This window comes from Prionailurus bengalensis, chromosome D2 (genome assembly GCF_016509475.1).
Source record: "Prionailurus bengalensis isolate Pbe53 chromosome D2, Fcat_Pben_1.1_paternal_pri, whole genome shotgun sequence".
Classification (NCBI taxonomy): domain Eukaryota; kingdom Metazoa; phylum Chordata; class Mammalia; order Carnivora; family Felidae; genus Prionailurus; species Prionailurus bengalensis.
Window position 1 is genome coordinate 34,243,589 of NC_057351.1, and position 26,964 is coordinate 34,270,552.

The 26,964-nt window shown below is 38.9% G+C and overlaps 1 protein-coding gene across 4 annotated transcripts in view; it reads left to right on the forward strand.

Annotated features, from left to right (window-relative positions):
* Positions 1 to 89: 89 nt before the first annotated feature.
* Positions 90 to 26,964, forward strand: part of ADK (adenosine kinase) — a 537,819-nt gene continuing 510,944 nt past the window's right edge. For 2 of the 4 annotated variants that reach the window (XM_043598129.1, XM_043598131.1), the window contains exon 1: positions 90 to 222. In XM_043598129.1, coding sequence (XP_043454064.1) covers positions 158 to 222 — 65 coding nt within the window. In that variant the 5' untranslated portion in view covers positions 90 to 157. Of the gene's footprint in view, positions 223 to 10,188; positions 14,694 to 26,964 lie in introns of those variants that run through there. The other 2 variants (XM_043598130.1, XM_043598128.1) reach the window with 2 other exon arrangements.

Consider the following 26,964-nt stretch of genomic DNA (forward strand, 5'->3'; position numbering starts at 1 on the left):
AGCCGGGGGGGCGGGACCAGAAGGGGGCTGAGCCAATGGCTGTGGAAGGAAGAGACACCAAGTGGAAAGAGTCAGGAGAGGCGGGGTTCGGGGAGAAAGGGGCGGTGATGAGATAAGGGAGGTGGGGCCAGAGAGCAGAAGGGGTGGGAGTTCGAAGATGGCTGCGACTGAGGAGGAGCCGAAGCCCAAAAAGCTGAAGGTGGAGGCGCCGCGAGCGCTGAGGTGAGCGCTCCTCGACATAGGGTGGAGGGTGACGGCGTCTGCAACTACCCGGGGCCCACGTAGGGTTTCACGGCCCTGGAGCCGAATGGTGTCCTCGCTGTCGGCTTGGGGCCAAAGCTCACGATCGGCAGTTTACGGAACTGCCCGCCAGGCTGCGACCCTTTGCCCCGCGCCCGCCCAGTTTGGCCGAGTCGCCGCCTGCTCGCTCCGGCTGCTCTTGGCCAATCAGGACACTGGCCGGGGAGAACCTATCTGGCGAGGTGCACGCTGCGGGCGCCACGTGGGAGCTCCCCCCGGCTGGGCTAGTGGGACTTTGGATGACCTGACTCGTGCAGAGCAGAGTCCAACCCTGCCACCTCCTATTTTCTGGGGGATAACGAGGAGGAGGTCCAGCGACTGCTCTACCCTTGGGCAAAGACAGAATTCTTAGGGATTTTTAGTAGTGTTGCGGAAGGGCGCCTTGACCTTTCTTTTTTGTACGCACTCTGAAAGTTGACATCTTTGAAGACCTTTTGCAGGCTTGGCGGGACGGTTTTGGGCTGAATAGATAGGAAATACTGATTTTTCTTTTTACTTTTTGGCAGCAGTGGAGATAATTTTGCCCCAACACCTGCCTCACATGATGTTGTAATTTACTTATAAAATGTTGTTTGTTAAAGTATTCCTTCCTGATAAGTATAAAGTGTAACATGCACAGTCTTTGATGATTTTGAAATGTTTGTTGTAAGGCATTGATTTTTATATGTAAGTATAGACAAATTGTTTTAAAACTATTGGGATATTCCTTGATTATACAAGACAAGTCTCATTTTTTCCAAAATCATCCTTCACCTCCAAAAGAATGAAGCATTTGTAAATGAAAGGAGAAGGTCAGTTAGAGGCCTGATACTGTTTTCAAGCTGTTTTGGATGGATGGTGGCCGTATCTCTGCCAGTGCTTTAAAAAAAAAATTTTTTTTTAATGTTTATTTTTGAGACAGAGAGAGACAGAATGCGAGCAGGGGAGGGGCAGAGAGAGGGAGACACAGAATCTGAAACAGGCTCCAGGCTCTGAGCTGTCAGCCCAGAGCCGGACACCGTGGGGCTCGAACCCAAGAACAGCGAAATCATGACCTGAGTGGAAGTCTGATGCTTAACCCAGTGAGCTACCCAGGCATCCTTCTGCCAGTGCTTTTAATGTATTCCTACTACCCTCAAAGGATTAGTTTGCAAAGAAAAAAACTTATTTTTTCTTTTGACAACTCAGAATGTTCTCAATTTTAAAATAAATGTTTATTTATTTTGAGAGAGAGTGAGAGACAATCCCAAGCAGGCTCTGTGCTAATAGCACAGAGCCTGACCCCTGAATGATCCCACTAACAGTGAGATCATGATCTGAGTGGAAAGCAAGAGTCGGATCCCAACTTACTAAGTTACCCAGGCACCCCAGGATGTTCTCTTTTTATGTTAAGCTTTCAATCCATAGATTGAAAAAAGCATCGGCTTTTTGAATCAGACCTACCTGGGTTCAAGGGCATGTGCTTTCCCTACTCTGTCCATTACTAGAGTATTTTTTAACAAGGTACCTCCTTCACAAAGTTTCCTCTACCAAATTGGAAGACAGATGCAACTTTTCCTTTCTATCCTACTAAACATATGGTCCTTAGATTTTTCTCTTATGCTGACACATTTTCAAGGCATTTGCCTATTTTGCAGGTGAGGAGATTGAAGCCCAAATGAAATAATTAGTTAAGGAACTGAAATATGAATCCAGAGCATCTGGATGCAAGTCCATTGTTTGATTCCATTGTCAACTTTTTTTTTTTTAATTAATTTTTTAAAATATTTGAGAGAGAGAGAGAGAGAGCAAGAGTGAGTGGGGCAGGGGCAGAGAGAGAGGGAGTCACAGAATCTGAAGCAGGCTTCATGCTCTGAGCTGTCAGCACAGAGCTGATGTGGGGCTCGAACTTATAAACAGTGAGATCATGACCTGAGCCAAAGTCAGATGCTTAACAGACTGAGCCACCCGCGCGCCCCCAGTGTCAACTTTTATATAGCCACCCAAGAAACACTACTCTCTGCTATGCAGCCTTAAAAACAATGATAAATAATAATATTTAACATTTAGTATGTATGTATCAGGCACTGTTTCAGTAGTTTACCTGTTTTAACTCATTCAATCCCACAACAACCTTACAGGGTAGATACTATAATTCCTTTACTAAGGAAGAAACAGGCATAGAGAAATGAAGTAAATTGATCAAGGTCACCTATCTAATAAGAGATGGGGTTGGGATTTTAATCCAGGTAGTCTGATTCCAGGCTTGTGCTCTTAATTACCATGCTGTATACTTATAACTTCAAGCAATTATCCAAAAACCCTTGAGAACTGTTAACTCAGTTTTTGTTTCTCTATTTTTGCTTATTTTTTTGTTAATGTACATAACTTTTTATATTGTTGCAATATATAGGTGTCTCATAATTCTTTTTTTTTAATTTTTAAAAAAAATTTTACATGCAAGTTAGTTAGCATATAGTGCAATAATGATTTCAGGAGTAGAATCCAGTGATTCATCCCCTACATATAACACCCAGTCCTCAACCCCACAAGTATCTTCCTTAATGCCCCTTGCCCACTTAGCCCATCCCCCCCATCCTACTTAATTCTTAAATATATTGAATGTATCTTATATGTCATTGTGTTTATTTAAAACTTGTGAAAGTACTTGGGCTCCTAGCTGGCTTAGTTGGTACAGCATGTGACTCTTGATACATGAATTTTAAGTTTTTGGCCGCGAGGTTGAGTTCTAATGCCAGGATAAAGCCTGTGATAGTCACGGCAAGGGCAGTTAGTTTTAGGTAGTGGGGTATAGTTATTTGTGGGATGGTTGTTGGGGGGATATTATAAGAGATTAGGTATCCTGCAAAGATGCTTCCAATTAAGAGACGTTTAATGGAATTGATGAGGTAGGTATTATTTTCATTGATTAGGTTCAGGGTGTTGAATCGTGGTTGTTCTAGAAGTACAAAAAATATAATTCGAGTGCTATAGGCAGCTGTAAGGGATGTGGCAATGAGAGTAATTAGTAGGGCTCAGGCGTTGGTATACGACGTGTTGGCTGTCTCGATGATTAGGTCTTTGGAATAAAAGCCTGTTAGAAAGGGCATACCTGTTAATGCGAGGCTTCCGATAATTAGGGAGGTAGTGGTAAAGGGTATTGGTTTATATAGTCCGCCTATTTTTCGAATATCTTGCTCGTCGTTCAGACTGTGGATGATTGATCCCGAGCACATGAATAGTATGGCTTTGAAGAATGCATGTGTACAAATATGTAGGAATGCGAGGTAGGGTTGGTTAATTCCGATGGTTACGATTATTAGGCCCAGTTGGCTTGAGGTTGAAAAGGCAACAATTTTTTTAATGTCGTTTTGTGTGAGAGCACAGATAGCTGTAAACAGGGTTGTGATAGCCCCTAGACATAGGGTGAGGGTTTGTATGGTTTTGTTTTGTTCTATGAGCGGATGAAAGCGGATTAGTAAGAGACTCCGGCTACAACTATTGTGCTTGAGTGAAGTAGGGCGGAAACGGGAGTAGGGCCTTCTATGGCTGATGGTAGTCATGGGTGTAGGCCGAATTGAGCGGATTTGCCTGTGGCTGCTAATAGGAGTCCTAGTAATGGAATATTTAAGTTTTCGTGCTGGTGATAAAGATTTGTTGGAAGTCCCATGCGTTTGAGTTAGTAAGAAATCATGCTATGGTTATGATAAAGCCTACGTCCCCAATGCGGTTGTAGAGGATTGCCTGTAGAGCAGCGGTATTTGCGTCTGTTCGACCATATCATCATCCAATGAGTAGGAAAGACATAATTCCTACTCCCTCTCAGCCGATGAATAGTTGAAATAGGTTGTTAGCGGTTACTAAGATTATTATGGTGATTAGGAATATGAGGAGGTATTTAAAGAATCGGTTGATATATGGGTCTGAGTGCATATATCACATTGAGAATTCTATGATTGATCATGTGACGAAAAGTGCTACAGGGATAAAGATGATTGAGAAATAGTCTATTTTAAAGCTCAGTGATAACTTAAGGGTTTGAATTGATAGTCAGTGCCAGTTTGAGATAACTGCTTCTTGTCCTGAAGAGATAAATATTATAGCTGGGATTATGCTGATGATGAAGGCGTAAGAGATTGTAGTTTTTACATAGTGGGGATATAGATTGTTTTTATATAGTTGGGTGTTGGATATAATAATAGGTAGAAGTAGAATGAATATTGCAGTTAAAATAAGTGAGGTGAATAGGTTTATTACTTTTATTTGGAGTTGCACCAATTTTTTGGTTCCTAAGACCAATGGATTACTTCTATCCTATAAAAGTTGAAAAAGCCACGTTTTTATACGTGGGGGCATGAGTTAGCAGTTCTTGCATTCTTTTTCGGTAAATAAGAAGGTTTGCACTTCTGTTATTAGATTCACAATCTAATGTTTTTGTTAAACTATATTTACAGTAAATAGGACCTAGTACAATTTTGGGGTTAAGTGATAGAAGAAGAAGAGGGAGTAGATGGAGGGTTATTAGAGCGTTTTCTCGTGTGAATGATGGGTTGATATTTTTGATGTGATGTGTATATTTCCCTCGTTGAGTTGTAATAAGCATATAGAGGGAGTATAGGGCTGTGATAATAATATTTGTACCTATTAGAATGATAGTCATATTTGATCATGAGAAGGAGGCTATTACTACGAATAATTCTCCGATTAGGTTAATTGTGGGTGGCAGGGCTAGGTTTGCGAGGCTGGCTAGCAGTCATCAGGCAGCTATTAAAGGAAGGATGGTTTGTAGGCCTCGTGCTAGGATTATTGTTCGGCTATGTACTCGCTCATAGTTTGAGTTTGCAAGGCAGAATAGTATAGATGAAGTTAGTCCGTGAGCAATTATTAGGGCTGTAGCTCCTATATAGCTTCAGGGTGTTTGAATTAGTACTGCTACAATTACTAGGGCTATGTGGCTTACGGATGAGTATGCAATTAAGGATTTTAGATCAGTTTGGCGTAAGCAAATAGAACTTGTTATAACTATTCCTCATAGGGATATTATCATGAAAGGATATGCTATTTGGTTTGTTGCGGGATTGAGTAGGACTGTGATGCGCATTATTCCGTATCCCCCTAGTTTTAATAGTACAGCAGCAAGGACTATTGAGCCAGCGATAGTGGCTTCGACATGTGCTTTTGGTAATCAGAGGTGAAGCCCATACAGAGGTATTTTTACTATAAATGCTATCATGCATGCTAGTCAGAGGAAAATGTTAGACCAGGTAGTTGAGATAGGTTTGGCTCAGTATTGGATGATTAGGAAATTTAAAGTCCCTATTGTATTTTGGATGTATAATAGTGCGACTAAAAGGGGTAGTGAGCCTACCAGAGTATAAAATAAAAAGTATAGGCCGGCATTTAGTCGTTCTGTCTGGTTACCTCATCGGGTAATAATAATTAAGGTCGGGATTAATGTAGCTTCAAACAGAATGTAGAATATAATTAGTTCTGTGGCGGTAAATGTTATGATCAGAAGGAGTTGTAGGAGAATGAGTATTGTAATGTATAGTTTTTTTCGAGTTAAGTTTTCTTTTGATAGGTGTGACTGGCTGGCCATTAGTATTAGTGGTAGGAGTCATGTTGTTAGCACTAGTAAAGGTGCGGAGAGTGAGTCTGAGAAAAATAGTAGTGAAAAATTTAGGCTGTTATCACCCAATTGGTTCAGGTAAGAGAGGCTGATAAGACTAATTAATAGGCTGTAGGTAGTTGAGTTGATTCAGATTATATTGGGTTTTGATAGTCATGTTATTGGTATAAGTATAGCAGTAGGAATAATGATTTTTAGCATTGTAGGAGGTTTAAGTTTTGTACGTAGTCAGTACCATATGTATTTGATACTATTACTAGTAGGGACAAGCCTAGTGCTGCTTCGCAAGCTGCAAATACCAATAGGATAATGGGGGTTATGCTGGCTAATGTGAAATGATTGTTTAGGACTGCTACGGTTATTATAATGAACAAAGACAATATTATAATGAACAAAGACAATATTATACCTTCTAGACACAGAAGAGAAGATATTAGGTGGGATCGATATATCAGTAGTCCTATAAGTGATATAGTGAAAGCCAGAAAGATGTTAATGTAGACTATGGACATTTGATAATTATAGGATAAGCTATAATCTAATGAGTCGAAATCATTTGTTTTAGTTTAAACTAATTATCATATTCAGTTCATTCTAGTCCTTTTTGGGTTCATTCGTAGGCTAGGCTTGCGGCTAGTAGCGAGATTAGTAGAAGGGCTATGGTGAGTATAGTCGATAGCTTGCTCGTTTGTGAGGCTCATGGGAGGGGGAGTAATAGTGCGATTTCTAGGTCGAATAACAAAAAAGTAATGGCTACTAAGAAAAATTTTATGGAAAAGGGTAAGCGGGCAGATCCTATGGGGTCAAATCCGCACTCATAGGGACTTGCTTTTTCTGCATAGATATTTAATTGGGGTAATCAGAATGCGATAAGTACAAGTAGTGTGGATAGGAGTGTATTGGTGAGTAAGGCGAGTATTACGTTTATTATTCCTTTTCGGGTTACACCGAAACTGGTTGATTGGAAGTCAACTGTACTTATTAATACTAAAGGAACAAGATCCTCATCAATAAATGGAAACGTATAGGAATAGTCAAACTACGTCTACGAAATGTCAATATCAAGCAGCAGCTTCAAATCCGAAGTGATGATTAGATGTAAAGTGATATTTTAGTTGGCGTAAGAAGCATACAATTAGGAAAGTAGAGCCGATAATTACATGTAGTCCGTGGAATCCTGTAGCTATGAAGAAGGTGGACCCATAGACTCCGTCTGAAATAGTAAATGATGTTTCATAATATTCGGAGGCTTGTAGGAGTGTAAAATAAACTCCTAGGGAGATTGTAATAAATAATGCTTGGAGTATATGTTTTCGGTTTCCTTCCATTAAACTGTGATGGGCTCAGGTAATTGATACTCCGGAGGCTAGAAGTACGGAGGTATTAAGTAGTGGAACTTCCAGAGGATTTAGGGGAGTGATGCCTGTTGGTGGCCAGCATCCTCCTAACTCAGGGGTTGGGGCTAGGCTTGAGTGGTAAAAGGCCCAGAAGAAGCCTGCAAAAAAGAATACTTCTGAGACAATAAAAAGGATTATTCCATATCGAAGACCTTTTTGAACGATGGGAGTATGGTGGCCTTGGAATGTGCTTTCTCGGATGATGTCTCGTCATCATTGATATATAGTTAATAGGTTGGTAGTTATTCCGAGGGTTAGTAGTAGTGTTGAGTTGTAATGGAATCAGATAGCTAGGCCTGAGGTTATTAAGAGGGCTGAGAGAGCCCCTGTAAGTGGCCACGGACTGGGGTTGACCATATGGTATGCGTGGGTTTGGTGGGTCATTAAGTGTTATCATGTAGATAGAGGCTTACTAGTAGGGTAAAAACATAGGCTTGGATTAGGGCTACGGCAAATTCAAGGATCGTCAGTAGGATAAGGATAGTAAAAGTAATTAAAGCAATGGAGGTGCTGATGTTTGTTAGGGCCAGAGCGGCTCCTCCAATTAAATGTATTAGTAAGTGGCCTGTGGTGATGTTGGCTGTAAGTCGTACGGCCAAGGCTATAGGTTGGATAAAGAGACTAATAGTTTCGATGACTACAAGCATAGGGATTAAGGGAATAGGTGTTCCTTGTGGTAAGAAATGGGCCAGAGATGCTTTAGTTTTGTGGTGAAACCCAGTAATTACAGTGCCAGCCCATAGTGGGATGGCTATTCCTAAATTTATTGACAATTGGGTAGTTGGAGTAAACGAGTGGGGTAGTAAGCCTAGTAAATTTGTTGACCCAATAAATAAAATAAGGGATATTAGTATTAGGGCTCAGGTTTGTCCTTTGTGATTATGGATGGTCAGTATTTGTTTTGATGTTAGTTGTACTAGTCATTGTTGCAGTGAGACTAGGCGGTTATTAATTAGTCGATTGGGTGAAGGAAATAGAATACTTGGGAATATAATAATTAAAATAACAATAGGTAGTCCTATTATTGTTGGGGTAGTGAAAGAGGCGAATAGATTTTCGTTCATTTTTTTTCTCAGGGGTTAAGTTGTTTTAGTGTAGCTGTGGATTTAGGTTCTGGATTTGATGGGTATGAGTACTTTGAGATTTTTAGTTGGAATACAATAAATAGTGTTATAATTATTGATATAATAGTAATAAATCAGGTTGATGTGTCTAGCTGTGGCATGTCATTAAGGGGAGATCTAAACTCCTAGTCTTTAACTTAAAAGGTTAACGCTTACTTAGCTTCTTAATGAATTTAAAGTATAGATGCAGATCATTTTTCAAAGTATGTCAGCGGGACTAATTCAAGGACAATGGGCATGAAGCTATGGTTTGAGCCGCAGATTTCTGAGCATTGACCATAATATAAGCCAGGTCGTGTTCCTATCAGGGTTGTTTGATTTAGTCGGCCTGGGATAGCATCGGTTTTTAGACCTAGGGATGGGACGGCTCATGAGTGTAGTACGTCTTCTGATGAAATTAGCATGCGAATAGTCATTTCTATTGGCAGAACTACTCGATTGTCGACTTCTAGTAGCCGGAGTTCTCCGGGCTTTAGTTCTTGAGTGGGGATTATGTAAGAGTCAAAGTTCAAGTCCTCATAATCGGTGTACTCATAGCTTCAGTACCATTGATGTCCCATGGTTTTTACTGTGAGGGAGGGGTTATTGATTTCGTCTATTATATAAAGAATTCGTAAGGAAGGCAGGGCAATAAGAATAAGGATAATGGCAGGTAAGATAGTCCAGATGGTTTCTACTTCTTGGGCATCTATTGTGCTTGTGTGCGTGAGCTTGGTTGTTAATATCAATGAGATAATGTAAAGGACTAAGGAGCTAATTAGAAATACAATTATTAATGTGTGGTCGTGGAAATGTAAGAGCTCCTCTATATTGGGAGATGTAGCATCTTGAAAACCTAGTTGGAAGGGATATGCCATAGAAGTATATAGGATTCAAGCCTATAATTTAACTTCGACAAAGTTATGTAATTGTTTTACTAATACTTCTTGATTGAGAAAGACATAGTGGTTATGGTATTGGCTTGAGACCAGTTAAAGAGGGTTCGATTCCTTCCTTTCTTATTTTAATAATACGTAAGTTGGCTCTTCAAATGTGTGATATGGAGGGGGACATCCGTGTAATCACTCAAGATTAGTTGTGGTTAATTCTACTATGGCCACTTCTCGTTTAGACGCGAAAGCTTCTCACACTATGAAGACTATTAACATAACTGCCGTTAGTGAGATGAAAGAGCCCATTGAGGAAATCGTATTTCAAGTTGTATATGCATCTGGGTAGTCAGAGTAACGTCGTGGCATTCCAGATAGGCCTAGAAAGTGTTGAGGGAAGAATGTTATGTTGACACCCACGAACATAATTGTGAAATGAATTTTTGCCCAAGTATTGTCGAGAGTATATCCTGAGAATAGGGGAAATCAATGAACAAAGCCTCCTATGATAGCGAATACTGCTCCTATTGACAAGACATAGTGGAAGTGGGCTACTACGTAATATGTGTCGTGAAGAACAATATCTAATGAGGAGTTTGCTAGTACAATTCCCGTTAAGCCCCCTACGGTAAATAGGAAAATAAAGCCCAAGGCTCATAATATAGCGGGGGACCATTTGATATTACCTCCGTGAAGAGTAGCCAGTCAGCTAAATACTTTTACCCCAGTAGGAATGGCAATGATTATAGTGGCAGATGTAAAGTATGCTCGTGTGTCCACGTCCATTCCTACAGTAAACATGTGATGGGCTCATACAATAAAGCCCAGAAAGCCAATTGATATTATGGCTCAAACTATTCCCATGTAGCCAAAGGGTTCTTTTTTACCTGAGTAGTAGGTAACAATATGTGAAATTATTCCAAAACCAGGTAGAATTAAAATGTAAACTTCTGGGTGACCAAAGAATCAGAATAAGTGTTGATACAAGATGGGATCTCCTCCTCCAGCAGGATCAAAGAATGTGGTGTTTAGATTTCGATCTGTTAGTAGCATGGTAATTCCTGCTGCTAAAACTGGGAGTGATAGAAGTAGCAGAACAGCAGTAATTAGGACTGACCAAACAAATAGGGGTGTTTGGTATTGAGACATGGCAGGGGGTTTTATGTTAATAATAGTGGTAATAAAATTAATAGCACCTAAGATTGAAGAAACACCTGCCAGATGAAGTGAGAAAATAGTTAAATCTACGGATGCTCCTGCGTGGGCCAGGTTACCGGCTAGGGGTGGGTATACTGTTCACCCAGTTCCTGCTCCGGCTTCTACCATAGATGAAGCAAGTAGGAGTAAAAAGGATGGAGGAAGGAGTCAGAAGCTCATATTATTCATTCGGGGGAACGCTATATCGGGTGCTCCAATTATTAACGGGACCAATCAGTTTCCGAATCCTCCAATTATAATGGGTATCACTATAAAGAAAATCATTACAAAAGCATGAGCAGTAACGATTACATTATAAATTTGGTCATCCCCTAATAGTGTGCCAGGTTGGCCTAGTTCAGCCCGGATTAGGAGACTGAGAGCAGTCCCTACCATACCGGCCCAGGCACCAAATAGAAGGTAAAGAGTGCCAATATCTTTATGATTAGTTGAAAATAATCAGCGGTTTATGAACATAGGTAAAATGGCCGAGTAAGCATTAGACTGTAAATCTAAAGACAGAGGTTCGAGCCCTCTTTTTACCAAGTCCTGCGGTGAATGTCATGTTGAATTGCAAATTCAAAGAAGCAGCTTGACGCTGCCGGGGCTTCTCCCGCCTTTTTTTTCTAGACGGCGGGAGAAGTGGATTGAAGCCAGTTGATTAGGGTATTTAGCTGTTAACTAAAATTTCGTGGGGTTGGAGCCCACCAATCTAGTGAGGACTTAGCTTAATTAAAGTGTTTGATTTGCAATCAATTGATGTGAGATAAATTCTTGCAGTCCTTAGAGTAATTTTATGTGCAGAAGTTAAGTCTGTGAGGCTTGCTTAGAGCTTTGAAGGCTCTCGGTCTGGCTTAACCTAAACTTCTAATCCAGAATGGATAATATTGGTGCGAGTGGAAGTATTATGGTTGATATTACGATTAGGATAGGTAAGAAGGTTATTTTTTTTGTACATTCAAATCGTCATTTTATTTTTATGCTATTGTTTGAGGGGAATATGGTTAGTGCGGTAGTGTATGTTAGTCGTATGTAAAAATATAAGTTGAGTAGTGCTGTTATGGCTAGTAATGTTGGTATTATGATTATTTCATTTTTGGTCAGTTCTTGGATGATTATTCACTTTGGAATGAATCCAGAGAGTGGAGGAAGGCCGCCTAGGGACATTATTAGTACTAGAATGAGTGAGGTGATCAAGGGAGTTTTGTTTCATGTTTGCGATAGGGATGATGTTGTTGTGGTAGAGTTGTATATAAATAGTATAAAGGTGGTTAATGTTATAATGATGTAGATGGCTAGGTTTAGGATTATCATTGTAGGGTTGTATATTATGATAGCTGTTATTCAGCCTATATGGGCGATTGAGGAGTATGCTATGATTTTTCGTAGTTGTGTTTGGTTGAGGCCTCCTCAGCCTCCGATTATGACCGACATGATAGATATTGTTAGAAGTAGGTTGGGGTTAATGGTGGGTGAGATTTGGTAGAGGATAGATAGTGGTGCGATTTTTTGTCATGTTAGTAGGATTAAGCCTGATGATATGGAAATTCCTTGTGTGACTTCAGGTACTCAGAAGTGGAATGGGGCTAGTCCTAGTTTTATTGCTAGAGCGGTTGTTATTATAATGGATGCTATAGGGTTGAGGTCTTTTGATACAGTTCATTGTCCTGAGTACAGTAGATTAATGATGATTCCTATCATTAGGATTATGGAGGCAGTTGCTTGTGTTAGGAAATATTTTGTGGCTGCTTCCATGGCTCGTGGGTTGTATTTTTTTATGAGGATGGGGATGATGGCTAGTAGGTTTATTTCAAAGCCGATTCAGACTATGAGTCAGTGGGAGGTTGTTATTACAATTATAGTTCCTGAGATAACGGTTGATATAATGATAATAAAAATGGAGGGTTTGATTAGTATGGGAAGGGTATAAACCAACATTTTCGGGGTATGGGCCCGATAGCTTATTTAGCTGACCTTACTTTAGAATATGGTGTAAATATGGTAGCACGAAGATTTTTGGATTCTTAGGATTAGGTTCGATTCCTATAATTCTAGAAATAAGAGGGTTTAAACCTCTATGTTTTACTCTATCAAAGTAACTCTTTTGTCAGACATATTTCTTATGTTTGAGGCGGAATGCTTGCTGTGATAATGGGTAGTGATACATGTCACATACATAGGGCTAGGGTAAGGGGCAGAAAATTTTTTCATAGGAGGTGTATTAGTTGGTCGTACCGGAATCGTGGGTAGGATGCTCGGATTCATAGGAAAGTGGTTGTTAGGAGTAGGGTCTTTACTGTAAAGTTGACGGCATATAGTTCTGGTATATAAGGGTTATGGAATGCTCCGAAGAATAGGATTGTTGTGAGAATATTTATTATGATGATGTTAGCATATTCTGCCAGGAAAAAGAGGGCGAAGGGGCCTGCTGCGTATTCTACATTGAATCCGGAGACTAGTTCTGATTCTCCTTCAGTTAGGTCAAATGGGGCTCGGTTGGTTTCTGCTAGGGTTGAGATAAATCATATCATAGCTAGGGGCCATGCAGGGATAATTAGTCATATATACTCTTGGGTGATAATTAGTGTGGCTAGTGTGAAGGATCCATTTATTAGTAGTACTGATAGGAGGATGATGGCTAGTGTGACTTCGTATGAGATTGTTTGGGCTACGGCTCGTAGGGCTCCGATTAGGGCGTATTTTGAATTTGAGGCTCATCCTGATCATAGGATGGAATAAACAGCTAGGCTTGATATAGCTAGTATGAACAATACTCCTAGGTTTATGTTAATGAGCGGGTATGGCATGGGTAGAGGGATTCATATGGTTAGGGCTAGTGTGAGAGCTAGGATTGGTGCTATAATGAATATAAATGTGGAGGATGTAAGGGGTCGGAGGGGTTCTTTGGTGAAGAGTTTTACGGCGTCTGCGATAGGTTGGAGTAGGCCATATGGTCCCACGATATTTGGTCCTTTACGGAGTTGTATGTAGCCTAGTACTTTTCGTTCAACTAAAGTTAGGAAGGCTACGGCGAGAAGAATGGGGATGATTAGTGAGAGGGTATTAATTATGAACATGTTGTTAAGGAGAGGAGTTGAACCTCTGATAATAAAAGCTTAAGTTTTATGCAATTACCGGGCTCTGCCACCCTAACAAACCCGAGCTCTCGGGTAATGTGATTGGATAAACTGTCTAGATTAAGATTATATCATCTATTTGGTTAAAGGCGCTTTGGTAAAGTAGGCCTTACTTCTCTTGTCCTTTCGTACTGGGAGAAATTATTTAATAGATAGAAACTGACCTGGATTACTCCGGTCTGAACTCAGATCACATAGGACTTTAATCGTTGAACAAACGAACCTTTGATAGCTGCTGCACCATCGGGATGTCCTGATCCAACATCGAGGTCGTAAACCCTATTGTCGATATGGACTCTGAAATAGGATTGCGCTGTTATCCCTAGGGTAACTTGTTCCGTTGATCAAGTTTTTGGATCAATAAGTGATGTAATACTTTTGACTGGTTAGTCTAGATTTAAATCACTCGGAGGTTATTTTGTTCTCCGAGGTCACCCCAACCTAAATTGTCGGCTCATATAGAGGTTTGTTGTTCCTGTCGGTTAGTTAGTAGGGTCTCTTTGAGTCGATTAATTAAAGCTCCATAGGGTCTTCTCGTCTTATTGTTATATTCCCGCCTCTTCACGGGAAGGTCAATTTCACGGATTGGAAGTAAGAGACAGTAAAGCCCTCGTGTGGCCATTCATACAAGTCCCTATTTAGGGAACAAATGATTATGCTACCTTTGCACGGTCAGGATACCGCGGCCGTTTAACTAGTGTCACCGGCAGGCAGGCAGTGCCTCTAATACTGGAAATGCTAGAGGTGATGTTTTTGGTAAACAGGCGGGGCTTGTGTTTGCCGAGTTCCTTTTACTTCTTTTAATCTTTCCCTAATTTGCATGCCTGTGTTGGGTTAACAATTAGTTTGATATTTTGTTTATGGTTGGGTTGTATATATCTTGTTGTTAACTATCAGTGGTTATCCGTTCTGATATAAGCTTATGCAGGGAGAAATATTTCTTGTTACTCATATTAGCATTGTTGCTTCTATTATTAAATAGATTAGCCCAGTTTTAGGTTAGGAGTTGGTTGCATATTTTTGATATTAAGATGTTTTTATTGTTGAGCTTGAACGCTTTCTTAATTGATGGCTGCTTTTAGGCCAACTATGATTTGCACTTGTGCTTACTCTCTAATAAAGGCTGTATCCTAATTCTAAAAAGCTGTACCTTTTTAGATTATATTTTAAACTTACATTAGAATTCTAGGGTTTTTGAGGTAAGTTTAAAGTTGAACTAAGATTCTGTTCTGGGCAACCAGCTATCACCAGGCTCGTTAGGCTTTTCACCTCTACCCACAAATCTTCTCACTATTTTGCAACATAGACGAGTTCATCCTGTGGTAGATTGTTCATGGGTAGCTCGTCTGGTTTCGGGAGACCTAGCTGAAGTTCTCTTTGTTAGGTTATTCTAGCTAATTCATTATGCAAAAGGTACAAGGGGTAATCTTTGCTGTATGGTGCTTTTAATTCTATCTTTCATCTTTCCCTTGCGGTACTTTCTCTATAGCGCCAAGTTAAATTTCTATCTCCTATACTTTTAAGTGTAACTGAATGTTTTGTTTTATTTTCTAGTGTTAGTTGTGTTTATGGGTGTTTGGGCTAGCTTTGGCTCAAGATGGTCAGTTTAATATGAAATCTTCTGGGTGTAAGCCAGATGCTTTGTTTAAGCTACATCTTGTATCCAAGCACACTTTCCAGTATGCTTACCTTGTTACGACTTGTCTCCTCTTGTGGGTGTAGTGGTTTAAATAGGTTTTTTTGGAGATTGTCACTTGAGGAGGGTGACGGGCGGTGTGTGCGTGCTTCATGGCCCAATTCAATTGAGCTCTCTATTCTCAAATTTACTACTAAATCCTCCTTTAATACTTAGTTTCATAAGGATTTTCGCGGGTGTTCTAATTTTAGAAAATGTAGCCCATTGCTTCCCATCTCATGGGCTACACCTTGACCTAACTTTTTTGTGTTAAGATACTTGTGCTTACTTTTTTTCCTTTTTAGGGTTTGCTGAAGATGGCGGTATATAGGCTGAATTAGCAAGAGATGGTGAGGTATATCGGGGTTTATCGATTATAGAACAGGCTCCTCTAGAGGGATGTAAAGCACCGCCAAGTCCTTTGAGTTTTAAGCTGTTGCTAGTAGTTCTCTGGTGGATAGTTTTGTTAAAGTTAACTATCTAAGTTTAGGGCTAAGCATAGTGGGGTATCTAATCCCAGTTTGGGTCTTAGCTATCGTGTAGTCGGAGATATTAAAGTTACTTTCGTGCTGTATTTTTATGTTAACTGTAGCTTTTTACGGCCTAGTTAAAGTTTAACTCTAGTATATTTTTCTCTGTAACACGCTTTACGCCGTGGGTCTATTAGTTTGGGTTAATCGTATGACCGCGGTGGCTGGCACGAAATTTACCAACCTTTGTTTAATATAGCTTAGTCGAACTTTCATTCATGGCTTAATTTTTATCACTGCTGTATCCCGTGGGGGTGTGGCTGAGCAAGGTGTCATGAGCTACTGTGGTTGTGTGCTTGATACCGGCTCCTTTAGGTCACTAGGTGACTCAGAGGGCATTTTCACCGGGATGCGGAGGCTTGCATGTGTAATCTTATTAATAACTAATGGAAAGGCCAGGACCAAACCTTTGTGTTTATGGAGTCTGGCGACTCATCTAGGCATTTTCAGTGCCTTGCTTTATATGTTTAAGCTACATTAACTGGGACGTGGAGTTAATTTGGGTATATAGGATATAATTTGGGTATATAGGATCTCAGCGTCATGAGTACAAACCCCATGTTGGGCATAGTGCTTACTTTAAAAAACAAACAAACAAAAAAACCCACCCCAAATTGTACAAGTCCTTAGGCAACTAAAAACTCACTTTATATAATAACCTATTTAGTGCCACTTGTAGACATGAAGTTAAAAGATTAGACACTTGAGTACTTGGACAAATCTCTTAATTTTGTGTGAAGACCTTTGGGGATTGGCTGTTCCTACTTATATTAATTTGGTTTTAAGGGTTGCAGTGTGATAATGCACTGATTGGTTGGATTGCATGCATTATCTATGATGACTGGTTTGACAGTTAAGAGGCTAGCTACCCGTTTTGGTTAATTTTTCAGGAGAGTGGCTTATAAAGCCTAAGCACAATTTAATGTGTGGAATTAGACAGTGAGGAACAAATAAATGTATGATATATGTTTGTAGGTGTCAGGGAGAAGAGTTAGAACTTTGAGAATTTCAGTTAGCTCCGGGGCAGTAGTTCTCAACCAGGGGAAATTTTGCCTCTTAGGGACATTTGGCAATGTCTGGAAACATTTTTGGTACGGAGTGCTATTGACACCTAGTTAAGTAGAGTTCAAGGATGCTGCTAAACATCCTACAATGTACATGAAGCCCCCTACAACAAAAAAGAATTATCTAGATAACATTAACAATAGTGTTGAGACTGAAAAGACTACTCTAAGGGAGAGTATTTGAGAAGTCTAGCCTCCCTTTTTCAAATATCCATTATTTTTCTAGGTTGGATTGCTTGTCAGGTTGTAGCAGTTACTAAAGCTGCAGAGAAATAAGCAGGCTTTAACATGTTTTCACGTGGGGTTGGGGAACAGAAGGGAATATTGAGTGCCAGGTATTATACTAGGTGCTTTATATATGCTATCTCCTTTAATCTTCCCAGCAGCCTGTGAGGTAGGTAATACTCCTTGTGTCACCGATGAGGTATTTGGGGCTGAAGGAAGTTGAGAACCATTTTTGGGAACTGATCCCTAGTTGAATATATTCCACAATGAATACCTATATTTAGGACCACTCATTTTCTTTTCTCTCCTTTGGAAATCTCATCCAAGTTCATTTCTTTAGTGGCCATCTCTAAGAGGATCCTGTTCTTTTGAAAGCTTATTGAACATGTGCCAAGTCTGTTTTTTTCCAATCAGTCTTTAAGTGGCTGCTATTTTAGGAATGGTACTAAATATTAGGTGCTAATATAGAGAGAGGTAAGACCCAGGCACCATCCTCCTGGTGGGAAATGAGTAAGGGTTGGGAAAATGATACCTGAGCATTCTGAAATATGACAAGGAGTTAACCAGGTATGAAGTAGGGTGTTTGGCTTTATAGGAAGGTTTGTTTGGAGGTAGAGATGGGAGAGAGCTGCCTCTGTAGGGGAACTACAGATGGTTTGGTCTGACTGGAGCAGAAGGTGGAGGGCATCCATACTTTGTACTGGACATGTACTGGATCATATTGCTATTGCTAAGTCCTTAAGTTGTCAGACTCTAGTTTTAACTGTCTGCTGAATATCTCCTTCTGAGTGTCTTGCTGGCTCTTCAAAGTCATGTATATCAAGCTAAATCTGTCTCTTGTCCTAAATGTGCACCTTCTTACATGGCTCCTACATCTGTTAATGGCATCACTAATTCTTTCTCCACAGTTTGGAACCTAGGTATTTGCTTCATTTTCCATCCACATATGATTATCAAAGTTGATCTTTTCTTCTTCAGTAATGTCTCATGAACACCTTTCCTTTTCCATTCCTGCTGCCACAACTCAAGTGTAGACTTTATCTTCCTTACATTTGTTGGCTTCCTAACTAGTCTCTCCACCTCCAGTGTCAAGTTCTTCCTAATCTTCTGGAGACATAGCTGTACTTATTCATCATAGCAAATATTTGTAATTTCTGAAGTTGATATTAGGAAGGGTTGAATCCTAAGAACCAGCATCATAACTTACTGACATTAGCAATTAAAGATTGTTCCAGGTCATGACTTTTAGTAACATTAAAAAGAAAACAAACTGCAATTCTCCAATCAGCAAATATTGAGCTTTTCTCAAATTATTGCTTCCTAACCATTTCACTTCCATGGATTCCTTTTATTCTTTCCCTCTGTGTCCTGCCTTACTAAGGACCCTGTGTTTTAAAAATTGGATAGTAAATATAGGGAGAAAAGGCTAAGTATCTTAGGTGACCAAGTAATAGTTTTAGTAACCCTTCTTCTAAAACACATTTTTTTCTCTTTCAGAAAATTCTCTGGAAGATTAGTTTTACAAACTGAGCACTCTGTTCTAGGAGCGTTCTGTTGTGAGGATTAAATGAGGAAAATATATGCAGACTGGCAAAGAGAAAGGGTGATTTGTACGTCCTTAGTGTGTTGCACAGTGCCTAGTCCTTAGGAGTGATTCAATTAATGTTTGTTGAATGAATTATTAGCACAGTATAGAGTGGCACTGATAACCTTCACTTTTTTAGACTTTATATTTTTAATAATGCAGCCTAAAATTGAAGATGGCTGTTTTTTGGATTATACTGCATGCTGTTCACTTATATTCACAAATGTAATCCTTTATGATTAAGGCTTTGGGCTATGAAGGAAAATGGAAAACAAAAGTCTTCTGAGGTACTTTGTATGAATGTCCTTATAGGGTGCTTTCCTGGGCATTATATACTAGGACAGAGTGAGGGAGGTGGAGAGAGAGCAGGGGCAAGCCTGCATGGATGGTCCTGGGTGTCTAGGGGCACATGGGAAATGCTTAGAGCTCAGGGAAAGTGGGAAGGGCTCTATGAAAAAAGATAGGCATTGAAAACCGTGTTTCTGATTTTAGGTATAGGCCTAGACTGAATAACACTAAATAAAATATAAGGCTGATATACTACTTTCTACCTGGAGTACAGCTCCACTTCCCTTCCGTCACTTAAGATGCTGCCTGTGTGCAAAATGTTCACAGTTAGGTGGAATGAGAGAGGGAGAGAGAGAAAGAGAAAGAGAGAATCAGAATTATAAAGAGCATTTTGATCAGGATGGAAGGCAGTATAGTGATTAAGAGCGTGGTCTCTGGTATCTGATATCTGGTTTGACTCTTGGTCCTTATTAGCTGGTGATCTTGGAACAGTTGCTAACTGGCCTTGTGCCTGTTTTCTCACCTATGAAATGGGTATAATAATAGTACCTACTTCAAAACATTGTTAAGAGGATTATATGAGAAAATAAATATAAAATTTGCAGTCCATAAGTATACAATAAATGTTAGCTGTTATGGTATTGTTTATCCTACTGTTGACTCTCTGCTCCAAATGCAGCAATTACAAATTTAAAAAGAAAACAGATACAGCTATATTCAAGAGCAAGATAAACATATGCAGGGACTAAAACGGGAAGGAAGTATGCAATTAGACTCTGGGTTCATGAGCTGGTGGAAATAACTGTGTAGGGGAAGAGGTGTCATAAAGTGGATGAAACTGGGAGCTGGGCTGGGCCTGGATGAAAAGAAGGCTGAGTGCCTTTACTCCTGGCTGTTGCTTTAAAAAGCTGTGGACCTAAAGTGGTGGCACAGAGACGGCTGAGCTGCCAGATGGCTCAGAATTGGGAATTGTAATTTCCCCACTATCAAAAACATGTTATGAATCAAAAATTAATAGATATGAAATAAATAGCTATTTAAAAGAATAAATGGAGTTATTGAAATTAAAACAAAAAATAGGTTGATCAAACTCTAGACCAAACATATTTGAAGGGAAAATTAGTGAATTGGAAGATAGTACTGAGTAATTCACTCAGATGTAAAATAGAGAAATAAAAAGGAATTAAGAGATACAAATATCAATTGAGAAGCAACAACTTAACATCTAACTGGGTTTTCCAGAAAGAGGAAATAGTGTGAATGGTGGAGAAGATATATTAGAAGAAATGATGGCTGACAATTTTCCAGACTTTAGGACCAGCATCCTCAGGTTGAAAGGGTATTCCAGGTCCATAGTAAGATAAAAACAAAAATCCGCACTAAAATTATGGAGATTTGATCCTAATTATTAATGTGTATAGAAAGAATCAGACAATTTAGACAACATCCCCAATTTTTTTTAATGTTCATTTATTTTTGAGAGTGAGAGAGACAGAGCACGAGTGGGGGAGGGGCAGAGAGAGAGGAAGACACAGAATCGGAAGCAGGCTCCAGGCTCAGAGCTGTCAGCACAGAGCCCGAAATGGGGTTTGAACTCATGAACTGCAAGATCATGACCTGAGCTGAAGTTGGACACTCAACCAAACTAAGTCACCCAGGCACCCCAACAACATCCAAAATTTAATAGCTGTTCTCTCTGTGGAAACATTGTGGGTTATTTTTGTGTATTTATTTATTTATTTTTGTATTTTCCAACTTTTTTACACTGCACGTGTATATTAGGACTCTGGATTTTAAGCTGGAGAAACTTGATGTGCACTGAATACATATTTTGGGTGGGTGCTGAGTAGCTAGTTATCCCCATTACAGAATGGAACTCTGAGATACTAAGTAAATCTGAAACTTTATAAAATAAGTAGTATAATGGTTTTATTACAGGTTGTAATCTTTTTGTCAATATTTCTGAAATCCCAAAAGCTCTGAAAACTGGAAGTTTTAACTTTTTTAAAAAAGTTAATTTTTTTAAAAGTTAATTTGGCAGCAAAACTTGATATGAGGCTCTCTAATATTTATCTGCCTTATACAACTGTATATGTTTTGTTGTAGAAATATTAAGTTTGTTAATGACATGCTTGATGAAACTGTGGGTGGTTTACAAAGTACATAGTACATACAGTATATTATCTTCCTAAAAGCCATAAAATTTGGAATCTCATAAAATTGTGGCCCCAAAACATATCTTGCCCAAAAAATTCAACAAAAGGATTGTGGACCTCTATTAAAATTTTAAATTGCTTTTAAAACTTTGCTGTTGTGCAGAAACATGAATTTCTTACCAGTTGCTGCATTTTTCCTGAGGTTCCCATTCAACACATCTATGATTTTAAGTATTTCAAAGATCTCTTTTGTTTAGCCCTACCATAATACTGGTCACGTATGTCATGGGGTGCCTGGGTGGCTCAGTCGGTTGAGCGTCCGACTCCGGCTCAGGTCATGATCTTGCAGTTCGTGAGTTGGAGCCCGGCGTCGAGCTCTGTGCTGACTGCTCAGAGCCTGGAGCCTGCTTCGGATTCTGTGTCTCCCTCTCTCTCTGCCCCTTCCCTGCTCATGCTCTGTCTCTCTCTGTCTCTCAAAAATGAATAAACGTTAAAAAAAAAAAATACTGGTCATGTCATTAAGTTATTAGTCTTTTCTTCCTGTAAAATACTGACTGACTAAAGTAAAGATTTTTCTTCAACTTTTGGATCTCAAGATTTAGAAGGCTTATTTCACTGAAGTGGTCTTTACAAACTGAAGTTTCACATGCCACTTGAAAAGATACTTTTTGAATATTTTCCAAAGCAGATTTAAAGTTGTTACTTTCGATTACATGTTTTATTTCTGATGTTTTTGCTTGAATTGTTTGTACTTGTGGCCTCCTATGATTTGTGTTCATTTAGGAAGCAATGTAATTAGCTTTCAGCATAAGAACATCTGAACATGTGAGTTTCCATTTGCATTTTGGCTTTCATTGTGTGCATGCTGATTTCAGTGTCTTTTCTAGAATAGAATAAGAAAATATGTACAGCATTTGTCTATGGGGAAAATTCCTTCAGAAGTAAATACACTTCTACGTAAACATTTTATTAAGGCCCTGTGGTCAGTGTTTTCTTTTTTAAATATAAAATTGCTTATTTGGTGGAGGAATACATTTTCTGAAAGAGTGCATTTACAAAAAAGATCTCAGTGACCTATCAGAATGATTAATCTTTTTCCTGTGGTTTAGCAAGTCCTTAATTAGTGATCCTATTTGAATGTAATTAGAACTCTAAAAACATTGAGGATTAGCAATACTGTTCTTAATTTTGTAGGGTACTGTGTAACATAATATGCTGTGTAACCAATGGATAATACCACAAAATGGTCTTTTAAAGGAATCTGTCTCTGTTGACTCATCCAAGAGGGGTCACTTGGAAACAAAATATAGCTGAAGAATCAAATTCAGATGTCTTGGTTTTCTCAAATTCCTTTAGGCTTGATATAGCAATAAACTGTTTTATTCTTTGAGCCCTAGAGCTGAAGTCTGAAAAACCATGTAAGTTCTTGAGTAAACAAGTTGAAATACAAGAAAATTATTTCCTTTAAAAATAAACAGTTCAAATGTGTTGTCTTTGAAGTTAATCACATGAGAAATTTGAACATTTTCTTGTTTTGTAGGCATGACTGAGGGTAGTCTTAGGTTCCTCCTAAAATAGAGTTTTTCAGAAATTGTTTTTCCTAAATGGAGATGAAACCATAGTTATCATTTTTAGTTTAGTTTTGTTGAAGATTAAAGCTGTTAAGCTGTAGAAGTGATGCAGGCTTATACCCTGGGTTATGTCTCTGTTCTTACACACTCAAGATGAAGCGACTTTAGTACAGATGGCTTGTTGATGCACATGAAAGTATACTGACAAAATTCTACTTGTTTGTTTCACTTAGCTGTTGCTTACCCAAATGTATAGAACTGGGTGGTTTAGATTTGAAATAGTACAATAAAACAATTACAATTACAATTACATTATTTAAAGTTTTTTAATTTTTTAATTTTTGTGTTTTGAGAGAGTGATCAGAGGAAGTGTGGAGAGAGAAGGGAGAGAGGGAGAATCCCAAGCAGGCTCTGCACTGTCAGCTCACAGCCCAATATGGGTCTAGAACTCCAGAACTGCAAGATCATTATCTGAGCTGAAATCAAGAGTCTGATTGAGACTGACTGAGCCACCCAGCTGCCCCCATAGTTACATTATTTTATTCAGTAAGTAATATTCAATGTTTAGTATTAAAAACAGTATTTTAGTAAAAAAAAAAAAAAAAAGGAAAAGATTTGTCTTTTTTGGGGGTGGGGAATACAAACCTGTGTTTGAATGTTGTAAGGGTGCTGTATAGAGAAATACATACATTTCTAGACTTAAACTCACAGATCTTTAGTTATCTTGGTCTACCCTCCTCCATTAGGCAGCAGTTCCTTCTTTAGCACTCATTTCCCCTGTGTGTGCACCATTCCTCCCCTAGGTTCAGCACAAATAAGGGAAGAGAAGTACATTTTTCTACTAATGGAAACACTCGCGCGCGCGCGTGCGCGCGCGCACACACACACACACACACACACACACACACACACACACGAGACCTTTGACTTATGTGAAGCTTGAATAAACTACATTCCTGAGAAGATTTGTTAATATCCGGTAGATATCAAGTCCAAGCCAGAGCTCCTTAAATGATTTGTTGGCCTAGATGTTGAATCTTTACACGTATAAAACAGATCTGTATACTCATAAGCAAGCTGTTCTAGCCATTCCTTTTGAGCAGTTTTTCCAAAGACTGCTGGGAAATGCTGGCGGGAGTGGGGGTAGGAACAGGGGTGGGAGGAGATGACTGGGTGCGAATTCTCTGGTAGGGTGGGACCTCACAGAGCTGAGGTTTTCTGCAAATTGTGGAGTTGGGGTGTGAAAACAATAGCATATTTCAGCCAAGATGTGCCTTTGAAATTGTAATTTACAATTTCATGTGATTTTTAGAAACTTTTGAACATATTTTAGAACCGTTAGATTGTTAGTGCCTTAAAATCAGTCTAATATTTACATAGTAGAGGAGAGAATTGAAGCCCAGAGAGATTAAGTGGTATCAGTCAGGTAACACAGCTAGTTACTTAAAGCAATTAAGTATTTGAGTTGAGATTTGATCCCAAGTCCTATAACTTCCTATTGTATTTACCCTCCGGAACAAGAAACGAAGTGCCTGTTTTCTTTGAAGTTTGTTCCTTTTGAGATAAAATAACATATTTAAGGATTATATCATGTGCTCTCACTTACCTTTTCTTACTGATCCTCACAGGAAGGGCGCTAGATAATTGTCTTCAACTGAGGAAATAGACCCAGAGAGGTTAAGACTCCTTAATTAGTGAGCTCTCAGTTCACACCCAGGACCTACAACTCACATTTCCTGCTGTTTATATTACATTTATGAAGATACAAATTGAGAACTTGTCAAAGTGAATTCTGTGTGTCCTAGATAATCACACTATTTAAAGAAATTCGGTGGCACTGTGTTTAGTAATCTTGTTTAATTTTTGTCTTTCAAGTTCTCCTATTAACCAAACATATGTAGCCCTTCCCCTCAAACCCCAAGAATAAATAATACTGTATTCCCTTGTGGAATATACTTCAGTTGGTTAACTCATTGAACTTAACTTTTGAGCAGATTTCCAATTAAAAAGCCTTGAGCAAACCCAATTTTGCTTATGTTTAAGAATTAAACTGTTCCAGTTAAGAGAACAATATCTGATAAGTTTTAATTTACTTTGCAGATTTTAGACTTTCCCCTGATATTAATAATTTGAATCTTATGTCCCAAATGTTATTAATTATTATAATAATATGAAGTAACTTATTGTTTAGAAAGTGTAATATATGCCCAAGATTACACAGTGAGTGTCAGAGATAGGATTCAAACCTGAATCTGTCTTATTAAAGATTTTTAATAATTAGCTATAATATTCAGATATTATGTAAACAACAGCAACAGGAATCAACAGTAATTTGTATGACTAAAAAATTAAGCACACCCTTTGTTTCAAAAATTATTCCTATATTATAAATGAAACAATAACTAGTAATCGTCTGAAAAGCTGTTAATCTTTTAATACTATTAGTAATTTCAAATCCTGTGAAAATGTTCTACCAGATCTGAGATGGCAGTGATGAGAATTTTTTTTCATTAAAAATGACCTATAGTCATAATTAGCCTTGGATCTCATACAAATAAATAATAATAAAAATCAACCTTTTAATAGAAATGATGAAATGTTCAGTTAACCTACTTTTAAGAATAGGACTACAACATTTCATTAAATTCATATAATATTTAAAACCTCAATTCCATAATGCTTGATAATCATAGAAAAAAGAAAGTGGGGAAGGGAAATATAGCTCTGTGAATAGGAAGGGGGAGGTAAAAGGAAGTGATAAAAAAGAGAAAGGCTCAATTCCTCTTAGCTATTTCTTTTTTTTTTTTTTTTTTTTTTACAGCAGCTTTATTTTTTTTTATTATTATTTTTTTAACATTTATTTATTTTTGAGACACAGAAAGACAGAGCATGAGCAGGGGAGGGTCAGAGAGAGAGGGAGACACAGAATCCGAAACAGGCTCTAGGCTCTGAGCTGTCAGCCCAGAGCCCGATGCGGGGCTCGAACTCCCGGACCGCGAGATCATGACCTGAGCCGAAGTCAGATGCCCAACTGACTGAGCCACCCAGGCGCCCCCCTCTTAGCTATTTCTGATTTCTGTATAATCTCCAGCCTCAGACACCTCATCTTTTCAGCTTTTCACTCAGCCCTGAACTGTGTGAGTTTGTGAGAAACTTCTTGTTATGAACTGGGTCCTAATAAGGTTTTTGTTTAGCTTTGTGTATGTACCTGTGAAGTGAGTAGTATAAATTAAAAATGCTTTTCAAACTACATCATGAATCAATTTAGTTGTAGCATAACTGGTATTTTATAAAAGGAAAACAGAATAGAAAGTATCAGTGCATTGAATATAGTAAGTGTTAAGTATTGCTTTGTGAAACATTGTTCAGTTAGGTATAAGTATAGTATATTAGGTTGCAATGCAAAATGTATTTTTCACAGTGAGTGTGGCTTTCTATCCCAAAATTTAGTGGCTTAAAATAACAACCATTTTATGAGTTCATGATTTTGTGGGTCGGGAATTCAGACGTGGTTTGACTGGTTGACTCTTCTGCTCCATGTGGTACTGACTAGGATCACTTGGAGGTATTTAGCTGACCACAGGTCTGGTCTGGAGTGTTCAGTTTGTCCTTACATGCTTGATGCTTCATTGAAGATGGCTGGAAAGCTTGGCTCAACCTGCTTCTCTACCTCTCTGTGTAGTTTGTGATCCTCTCCATGTAGTTTCTTCAACCTCTTTGTTGGGCTTCTTACCTGGCAGTTCAGGGCTTTAAGAGACCAAGACGGGAACTGGCAGTCCTCTTAAGGCTAGTCTGGAATCTTTTATAGCATCACTTCATATACCCTATTGGTTAAAAAGTTCTAGGGTAAAATTCAAGGGGAGGGGGCATAGACTTTTGTCTCCAAGAAATTGAGGCCATTTTTAATCTGCCACAATTATGGTAAAGTAATTTTGAAAAACATGACTGAATTATATTTCCAAGCTTTTAATCTGTTATTGCTCTTTGAAAGATGATTACTCTAATAGTCTTCTCCTCCCCATTGGGAAATATTATAAGTCTATTTTTGTTTCAAAGTTCAGAATTTATGTATATTATTTTTCCACGGAATACTGATTATTTTAGATTTTTGGAGAAATGATTTAGGGGTGCCTAGGTGGCTCAGTCGGTTAAGTGTCCGACTTTGACTCAGGTCGTGATCTCATGGTTTGTGAGTTCGAGCCCCACATTGGGCTCTGTGCTGACAGCTCGGAGCCTGGAGCCTGGAGCCTGCTTCAGAT